This window comes from Salmo salar, chromosome 28 (assembly GCF_965601325.2).
Source record: "Salmo salar chromosome 28, fSalSal1, whole genome shotgun sequence".
Classification (NCBI taxonomy): domain Eukaryota; kingdom Metazoa; phylum Chordata; class Actinopteri; order Salmoniformes; family Salmonidae; genus Salmo; species Salmo salar.
In genome coordinates, this window is record NC_138318.1 from 22,174,163 (window position 1) to 22,184,134 (window position 9,972).

The window sequence follows — 9,972 nt, forward strand, 5'->3', positions numbered from 1 at the left end:
CCCTCTCCACTGAGTAGCAGGCTAGTGATTGCTTTGCAACACTTGCAGTTAGCCACTGATTCCTTCCAAACCACTCATTGTTGAATTTGCAATTTCCAACTTGTTGTGTAATGTTTATGTCCAATGGCTGATGAGCAACGATACGTTTTATCTATAATTTCTCTTCATATTGAACAGGATTTGCCAGTAGATTGTTGGCTTGATTTTTGAAGATGTCTAGACTGCTAGCCTAGATTTTGAAAGTATGATGTTGACATGATCAGTCCAATCAAAGCTACGGTAGATATGTGATTTGACGCCAAGAAATAAGTACTTAGCTTCCTAGTACATATTGAAATTAAAAAGCTTTATGACAGACTTTTTGAAGGGTTACTGCCTTGCGGGGGCAGCGCAGGTGTCTGGTACGCAACGCCAGTGCATGTCATGGGCACTGAACTGATCTATTTGAACACTGAAAGAGGTGACAAAGGTGTATGAATAGAATGGATGAGGCAAAAATCCAAGGAATTTATTTGGATGGTCCACATTTGTCTCGACTGAACATTTAGAATTTAATTCAGTTGATATATAACTTTTCTAAACACATACAGATTGGAGAGAGAAAACAATAGGTTAATAGTACCCTCTTTTGGTAATTTCGGTTACCCAGAAGTAAAATTATCTTGCGAAAGTTAGTCATTTCCTCATTTTTTCTTGCCATTTCATCTGTCCACAAGAGATTAGGTTAGAGGAAATATTTTCTGAGAAGATATGACTGAGTCTGAGATAATATAAAAAACATTTTACAGTTAATATAACTTTTCCTGCATAGTAAGGTTCTTTATTAATGGGCTTATATTTCAAAAGGAAATCACAGAATATAAGATTTTATTTTTCACAAAGGCCTAATAATTTAGCACACAAAATCATTAAAATATCATATTTGAATACATTATTACAACATAGTGATTTTACCCAGGAGCCTTCTGTAGATAACATTTATATAGGACTTACACACAAAAACATTGGTATGGCATTGGTTGAAGCTCAATGTTAATTCAAATCTCCCTACCATTCTTGTTTTTGCCTTTCTATTGCACAAGGGTGACTACTGAATCCAAGATTCAAATGTGAGGAGCAAAATTGCACAAAACAGAGCAGTGAATGTTTCTTTGCAGTACAATCCAGGCACAGTACATCCAGTGTCACAGGTAAGTGAGAAAAATGTATTCACCAGTGTCAGATAGGAAAATAAATGTTATTTGATACTGTGAGCTTATAATGACACATGTTAAAATCTACATATCCCATTAGTATAAAGGATTGTGCTGAACTCTAAATCCAAATACTAAAAGTCTACAAGGTCTTTCTTTCAGTCATACTGTCAAGATAACCTGGATTTGGTCAAATTCTACCTATTGAATGTTCAGAAATGTACAATTGGTACCAATGGAAGGCCCAAAAACATCTTTGAAGATTCATTTTGTGATTGTATTTTATGTAAATCAAACATCCAGCATACAATCCATCAATGAAATAATAGCCAGTGGTCAAATAGGTGAAATAGCATAAGATTTGCATGGATATGCACATAATTTTGATAACTGATCAGTGGTGGTTTATTGTTTGCTTTATCAACTGCAATGTAAGATATTTGATTATCATCCACATTTATGTCAACGTTCCTTGTATATCAGTGCTCTGTATGTTTGCCATTGTCTTTGAAATAGGCCTACATAATTGACAATGCTAGCTTCACGTTTTGGATAACTTGTTACAAATAAATGCACACTGTGGCTAGTTTATTAGGTACACCGATCTGGTACCGAGTCAGACACCCTTTTGCCTCCAGAACAGTCGGAATTCTTCAGGGCATGGAAACATTGCTAAATTGTTATCAAGGGACTTAACATTCCCGACACCACCCCCATCATCCTCTACCGTTGACACCAGGGCCATGGACTCACGCCGCTTACGCCAAATCCTGACTCTCGCATGACGCAACAGGAATCAAGATTCGTCAGACCAGGCAATGTTTTTTTTACTCCTCAATTGTCCAGTGTTGGTGATTGCGTGACCACTGGAGCTGCTTCTTGTTTTTAGCTGATAGTGAGACCCGGTGTGGTCGTCTGCTGCAATAGCCCATCCGTGACAAGGACGGATGAGTTGAGCGTTCCGAGATGTCGTTGTGCGCCGTTAGTTGCCTGTTTGTGGTCTGCCTGTAAGCTTGCACTATTCTTGCCATTCTCCATCGACCTCTCATCAACAAGCTGTTTTCGCCCTCAGGACTGTCGCTGATTGGATGTTTTTTTGTTTGTCTCACCCGTCTCGGTAAACCCTAGACACTGTTGTGCGTGAAAAGCCCAGGAGGCCGACGGTTTAATATACTGGAACCTGCATGCCTGGCACCGACGATCATACCATGCTCAAAGTCGCTTCGGTCAATCGTTTCACCCATTCTAACCTTCAATTGAACAATAACTTATTGCCTCGATGACAGTCCACCTGCTTTATATAGCAAGCCACGTGACTCACTATCTGAAAGCAAGACCCAATTTTGAGAAAGGGTTGGCGTACCTAAGAAACTTGCCACTGAGTGTATATTTTTTCATTCCGGTAAATAGTTATTTAATACAAAAAAGACAGCTTTTGCTTTCTTGAAAAGGCATAGTGACTAATTTATAATATTTACTTGACATAGGCCGTACTTCAAAGTTTTGGTGTCATTCATATTTTCTGCATATCCTAACCTCAGAGATGCACTATGCAGAACTCGCGCCGCCATTTCCTGGTGGCTGAAACTAATAGTTTGCTTAATTTCAGTTTGTGTGACAAAACTAGGAAGCACCGTGTAGAGAATCATTGTACCATCTAAACCACTGTGAAATATATTTTTAGAATAATTTACAGCTTGTGTACAAAACCGAAAGTAAAAGGTGTAAAAACGAAACTTAACAGGAAGCATAGAAATAGCACACATAGAACAGATTTACCCCTTAGACTTGCGCTTTCAATGAGTGACTGACCTATAACATTTCTATGCAAATTTGGTCAGGTCACCCAAAAAGTTACATATTGCAGCTTGAAGAATGATACTCAAGTTGGGTGTCCTAAAGAAGAGAATCCAAACCTACTGGCTGTCTCAAAATGAATCCCCGTCAGCGCTACGAGATGGCTCTGCAATATTAAAATCATCCATGTTCCAGTTGATATTCAAATGCTTCCTTGCAAATAGCTTTAAACTGATTCACACACACCACTGACAGACTGAGGAGTGTAGCAGAGCGCAGCGTGATTAGCACATCACCACACAACTAAAGGCAGTTTCTCTACATTTAAGGCCCCCCCTCCCCTACCACAGCTCTTTTCAACGCAACGCTTGCTTTTGCCCCTCTTGAAGGAAGGCTTGTTTCTCCATCAGCTTCCTGAAGAGGCCTTGGCGGTTGCCCAGGAGCTGTGCATGCTGACCACACTCCACCACACGCCGCTGGTCCAGCACAGCCACGGCGTCAGCGTTCTGGATAGTGGAGAGGCGGTGGGCGATGATCAGCACTGTGCGCCCATCCATGAGCCGCTCTAGAGCCTCCTGTACCAGGAACTCATTCTCTGCATCCAGAGCACTGAGGAAGAGGGGGATGGAAAAGAGGGGGCAAAAGTGAATAGAGGTCCATGAGTTATAGCGCACATGTCATTGGGTTGTTTGACCCTGCTTCACCCAGCTGAATGACCTTGCTTAACTGTCCAAAATGGAGGAAGAGCGACTCATGTAAAATGTGATTAGACCATGCACAGTCAGTGTCTTACCTTGTAGCCTCATCAAGTAGAAGTATCTTGGGGTTCTGAGGGAAGGGAGAGAATGCATACATTACAACATTTGTCCATTTGACTAAAACATAAAATTGTTGATGCATGTAATCGGGTGTAATTAAAATTACCTTAAGCAGAGCCCTTGCAATAGCAATTCTCTGTTTCTGACCACCTGTTGGTTAAAGCAAAACTAGTCATTACGTTAAAGCTGTTAAAGAAGCGATGGTTTTAGTTATGAACAATAACTCTGTAGTTAGATCATTCCGGTTTGAGAATGCCCAGTGAAGTCCAACACCATTACAATTTATTTTTTTAGGAACACCTATCAACTACATAATCACATCACAAAATCAAAGAAAATTCCTGATATGCATGCATTTGTCTCACCTGACAGTAGAACACCCTTTTCTCCCACCACAGTGTCAAAGCCTTTTGGGAAACCTTGGACAAACTCATAAGCGTTGGCGATCTGTGCAGCCCGGTGGATTTCCTGAACTGTGACCGTGCCAGAGTCGGGCGCTCCATAGGCAATGTTATCAGCAATGGAACAGGAGAAGAGTACAGGCTCCTGCAGACGCACAGAGGGAGAATACCACAGGGTTAGACCACATGTCAAAGCACAACTTAGCCACAACAATGGGAACATATTGCCTACTAATAATAGTCATGTGACCAATTACCTGACTAACAGTTCCAATGTGACTCCTCAGCCAATAAGGATTCAAATCTCTCACATCATGCCCGTCGATAGTGATCACACCTATACAGCAAAAAAGGATCTCTAAATCAGAAGACTGTTGATGAAATGGAAGACATACAGTGACATGAAGCTGCTGTAAGAGATGTCCTCAGCTGTAGTCCTCACCTGCAACTGGGTCGTAGAGCCTGAGCAGCAGGGAGACCAGAGTGGATTTGCCCGATCCGCTGGGCCCTACCACGGCCATGACGGAGCCAGCAGGCACAGAGAGACTCAGGTCCTGGAAGATGGGGGCGTCTTTGCGGGTTGGGTAGGCAAAGGAGACATTCTGGAACTCCAGTTGACCCTTAAGCTGCTCCGGCCTCAGCACAATACCCTCTTCAGAGAAATGAGGAGGAACATGGACATGTAAGTTTACATGCCAGTTTAGATGCAGAGGACTACTAGACAAGTGTGATGTAATTAAGGTTTTTTGCACAATGCTTTCGCAGTGTGGTCTAGAATGGCAGGGCTTGATGCTGACCATTGAGGGGGAACTCGGGCTTCCTGTCCAGTAGCTCCCAAAGCCGTGCCCCTGCGCCAAAGCCCTTCATCAGTTCAGAATAGAACGAGCTCATACCTGTTCAACGAAACAGACATTTAAACAGCTGCTCAGACAGACTAGGGAATAGAGAGAATCAATTTCTTATTAAAATGGAAATTCTAACAGTGTGATTTGTTCATTGATTAATGAGCGGGGGTTTTCCTCAGAATGCAAAGGCAATGAGACAATTATATATGCCCTACCTGCAATGCTAATGCCCACCCAGAAGGCGTACATGAGGAAGGAAGAGAGCTCTCCCACAGTCATGTGTTCACTGGCCATCAATAGCCCTCCCTTATACAGCACTGACAGGATGATGATGTTGCCACTGAGTCCAGTCTAAAAGACACTCATACAAAACCAGTTACAACCCAATGACCCCCGAAGAAACACAGGTCATAAAAGCAGAAGCTTCCACCACAGATCGCACAACTCTGTGGTTCCAGTCTTTCAAAAGACCAAAAGGGCTTGACTACATTTCAACTAACGTTGACTGAGAAAATGTTAACAACCACTCCATTTCTCTTTAGGGAACATTGGGCAACATTGAATTGTTGGATGCTCACCGCGCCAAAGAAGCCAGCCCTCAAAACGGCTTCCTGTTTGGCCAGGTGGAGAACATAGTTGGCCTTCTCCGTATACTTGGCCACCTCTGTCAGCTCCTTACCAAACGCCCGAACTGTCCTCATGTTGCTGATGCGTTCTTCTGCCAACTACAAGACAACACAGTATCAGTCCGATCAATTGGTTTCAATAATAAAAAATAAAAAGTATGATTAAAAAACCTGGTGTCTATGTAGTCTGCTTGGAGAATAATCTACGGCGCAACAATGCTTCAGTAATGACTAATGTTGTGCAGTTAGAACGGGTCTCGTCTTACCTGTGTGGCCTCAGCCAGAGAGTCCTGTGTACGTTTGGATATGGAGCGCAGGTATCTCCCATATATGACAGCTAGGCCAGCCATAGGAGGCACAATCAGCAGCACAAAGGCTGCTAAACTTGGTGACACGTAAAACTGTTGGCAGAGAACGAGGTGCCAGGAAATGTGAGGAGGCAATTCAGCTCAAGTCTTAAGCCTGCTCGGTTACCTTTTTATAAAGGGATTTTGAACCTGTAAAGCCACTAACGACTGGAGAGGATGTGTGAACATATTTATCATGAATGTTTTCAACTGTACTATATTTACTATGATAAATGAGTTAGGATATTTTTTAGAAATTACATCCTAGGAATATATAGTAACCAAGGAGGAAACTCAAGGAATTAACTCAAATTCTAAATATACTTGTTGTAACATGAAGAACTTGGGTCAAACCAGATCCTATGTAGGGGGACCAGAACAATGACAGTAACCAGAACAATGGAACCGCTAAGGAAAGCTGTACATGAAAGAATGAAAAATCACATCTTCCTAATGTCAAACCAGTTTTACATCTGAATACAACTTGCATTCCCATGTGACTCAAAATCTTAGAACTGATCCCAGTACAGAGTAGAATGGACTTTAACACACCCTTTACAAACAAATGTGGGGAGAGGGCTGTTTCTCACCATCATGCTGACCCCAGCTGTTGCCTGGGCGACAGCGCGGAGCCCATCTGAAAGGTTGTCTGTGACGGAGCGGCCGATGAGCGCCGTGTCTGCAGATAGGCGGTTAATGAGTTCCCCGGTACGGGTCTTATCAAAGAAACCCACCTCCTGCCTCAGAATCGAGGAGAATAGGAATACACGTAGATTTCTCACAATCTGTTGCCCTGCAAGAGTCACATATTTTTGAAATGTTTGATTAGTTCCTCTGTATGGCATCAAAGTCACGATAGTCATAACAAAAAAAATCCAGAGATGGACATCTGTTTAATATGTAAACCCACTCTGCATGCACTGAAAGCAAACGGTGACGCTCACCTGAGATTTGCATGAGGTAGACACGGGCAGCATTAGCGGCGCCCCCACAAAGGAATACCCCTGAGAGCATGATACACAGAGAGCGGAGGGAGGCACTGAAGTCCTCTGAAGAGCTGGTGTAGATAGTGTCAATGACTTGGCCCAGGAAGAAGGGCGCCGACATTGTGACAGCACTGGAGACCATTAAGAAGCCCACAGCCGCTGAGGACGATAGTATAGAAAATAAAATATAAGAATCAAAACAAGTATCGTTACTGTATTATTGTTTAAAAAGGGAAACTTTCATGACAACAAATAGGGCCCAAGTAAGGAATAAACTATGTAATTTAGTCAACCCTCCACAGGCACAAGTTGGTGATAACATCATTATTTCAGTGGTCATTTTCGAAGATATCCCTGTGGTGACCTTAAATGACATGGCCTACCTGACAGTCGCAAGCGCTCAGGGTGGGCAAGTTGTAAAATCCTTTTGACATCCTCAGTGGGTATCCGAGTTGGGGATTGTTTTGTTTCCGTTGACTGCAGATCTTTGCTGTCAACTTCTTGTTGTGTTGCTTGTTTTGAGTCTGTTGAAGAGCTGTAGTTGGCCAAGTTTACAGTTGTTGTCCATGACCTCCTCAACAAATGGGGGGGTATGGTGAACTGTCTAAGTGGTACACAGGGCACAAGAGAGTTACATCTCCTCGGGTGTAAAAGCGAAGAGCGTGCCACAGGTTCGAACCTTTTCCCACTCACCTCTCGCCCCTTTCGTTGTCCCCTGGACGTCTGGCATTCTAACCAAAATAGTTTATGTACACGGGAGTGAAGCGCGACGCCTGGACATTTTGACAACTGCAACAGCAACAGTCCCATTCTGCAAGACAGCTAGTGAGCGACTCAGACACATAAAAGCAAGAAAAACAAACTCCAGTGCGTTGTTTTGCCAGCTAGGTACCAAATGACCAGAACATAGCAAGAAAGTGCGAACGAGCATGTTACATTTCACATACGATGAGGCCAGCGAATTCCAACATAAGAACACAGTTAGGTCAACGTCCTCCTTCGTGTCCAGCCAACACTAACGACAAATGATAATGTCTATTATATTGTGGGTTCCTGGCGGTTATTCATCATTATCTGTTCGTAACAGCCACATTTAGGCGAAGTTATCTTTATCGCGCTGGGAGCGCCCTGTCACAACAATATGTCTGTCGATAGGAGTGACATGTCGACACAATCTGCAGGCGACAAGGCAGCCTAACGGTAACCGACTGTCAGAAGTGCACAACTCTACGAAAAGAAAAACCGCTCTGTTCAATAGAAAAGGTGACCCCCGGAAAATAACCAAGCTGCTTCTTGTTAAAGTCCCTGACGGAAATCAATGGCCGACGATATAAGAAAAACTTTGAAAGACATTGCTAAGCGAACTCGATTAATCGATGTCATCTTCCACAGAAACATATAAACTCAGCAAAAAAATAAACGTCCTCACTGGCAACTGCGTTTATTTTCAGCAAACTTAACATGTGTAAATATTTGTATGAACATAACAAGATTCAACAACTGAGACATAAACTGAACAAGTTCTACAGATGTGACTAACAGAAATGTAATAATGTGTCCCTCAACAAAGAGGGGGGGGGGGGGGGGGGGGGTCAAAATCAAAATTAACAGTCAGTATCTGGTGTGGCCACCAGCTGCATTAGGTATTGCAGTGCATCTCCTCCTCATGTACTGCACCAGATTTGCCAGTTATTGCTGTGAGATGTTACCCCGCTCTTCCACCAAGGCACCTGCAAGTTCCCAGACATTTCTGGGGAGAATGGCCCTAGCCCTCACCCTCCATCCCAACAGGTCCCAGATGTGCTCAATGGGATTGAGATCCGGGCTCTTCGCTGGCCATGGCAGAACACTGACATTCCTGTCTTGCAGGAAATCACGCACAGAACGAGCAGTATGGCTGCTGGCATTGTCATGCTGGGGGGTCATGTCAGGATGAGCCTGTAGGAAGGGTACCACATGAGGGAGGAGGATGTCTTCCCTGTAACGCACAGCGTTGAGATTGCCTGCAATGACAACAAGCTCAGTCTGATGATGCTGTGACACACCGCCCCAGACCATGACGGACCCTCCACCTCGATCCTGCTCCAGAGTACAAGCCTTGGTGTAACGGTCATTCCTTCAACGATAAACGAGAATCCGACCATCACCCCATGTGAGACAAAACCGCTACTCGTCAGTGAAGAGCACTTTTTGGCAGTCCAGTCTGGTCCAGCGACGGTGGCTTTGTGCCCATAGGCGACGTTGTTGCCGGTGATGTATGGTGAGGACCTGCCTTACAACAGGCCTACAAGCCCTCAGTCCAGCCTCTCTCAGCCTATTACGGACAGTCTGAGCACTAATGGAGGGATTGTGCATTCCTGGTGTAACTCAGGCAGTTGTTGTTGCCATCCTGTACCTGTCTCTCAGGTGTGATGTTCGGATGTACTGATCCTGTGCAGGTGTTGTTACACGTGGTCTGCCACTGCGAGGACAATCAGCTGTCCTTCCTGTAGCGCTGTCTTAGGAGTCTCACAGTACGGACATTGCAATTTATTGCCCTGGCCACATCTGCAATTCTCATGCCTCCTTGCAGCGTGCCTAAACCACGTTCACGCAGGGACCCTGGGCATCTTTCTTTTGGTATTTTTCAGAGTCAGTAGAAAGGCCTCTTTAGTGTCCTGTTTTCATAACTGTGACCTTAATTGCCTTCTGTCTGTAAGCTGTTAGTGTCTTAACGACCGCTCCACAGGTGCATGTTCATTCATTGTTTATGGTTCATTGAACAAGCATGGGTAACACTGTTTAAACCCTTTACAATGAAGATCTGTGAAGTTATTTACAGTTTTACGAATTATCTTTGAAAGTCCTAGAAAAGGGACGTAACTTTTTTTTGCTGAGTTTATTATTAATAGTGGAAAAAGTAACCAAATAATTTTTATAAAATTATATAAAGTAATTTATCCATCATTTGCTGTAATAT

The 9,972-nt window shown here is 43.5% G+C and overlaps 1 protein-coding gene across 1 annotated transcript; it reads right to left on the minus strand.

The window, feature by feature from the left end:
- Positions 1 to 794: 794 nt before the first annotated feature.
- On the minus strand, positions 795 to 8,339 carry LOC106589657 (ATP-binding cassette, sub-family B (MDR/TAP), member 10). Its single transcript, XM_014179899.3, has 13 exons — positions 7,397 to 8,339; positions 6,972 to 7,172; positions 6,618 to 6,820; positions 5,947 to 6,081; positions 5,633 to 5,779; positions 5,270 to 5,405; positions 5,007 to 5,102; positions 4,652 to 4,861; positions 4,467 to 4,546; positions 4,174 to 4,354; positions 3,915 to 3,958; positions 3,784 to 3,818; positions 795 to 3,599 (listed from the first exon to the last, which is right to left on the minus strand). The coding sequence occupies exons 1-13, from the start codon at positions 7,821 to 7,823 to the stop codon at positions 3,347 to 3,349; spliced, it is 2,148 nt and encodes a 715-aa protein (XP_014035374.1). The 5' UTR covers positions 7,824 to 8,339; the 3' UTR covers positions 795 to 3,346.
- Between the last annotated feature and the right edge of the window lie 1,633 nt (positions 8,340 to 9,972).

Excerpts from the sequence above, each read along its gene's own strand:
- LOC106589657 (XM_014179899.3), bottom strand. The coding sequence starts at position 7,823 with ATGGGACTGTTGCTGTTGCAGTTGTCAAAATGTCCAGGCGTCGCGCTT. Across the intron at positions 7,173-7,396 it reads TGAGCGCTTGCGACTGTCAG|CGGCTGTGGGCTTCTTAATG; the intron begins GTAGGCCATGTC and ends TATCGTCCTCAG. Across the intron at positions 3,959-4,173 it reads AAAGGGTGTTCTACTGTCAG|GTGGTCAGAAACAGAGAATT; the intron begins GTGAGACAAATG and ends TTTAACCAACAG.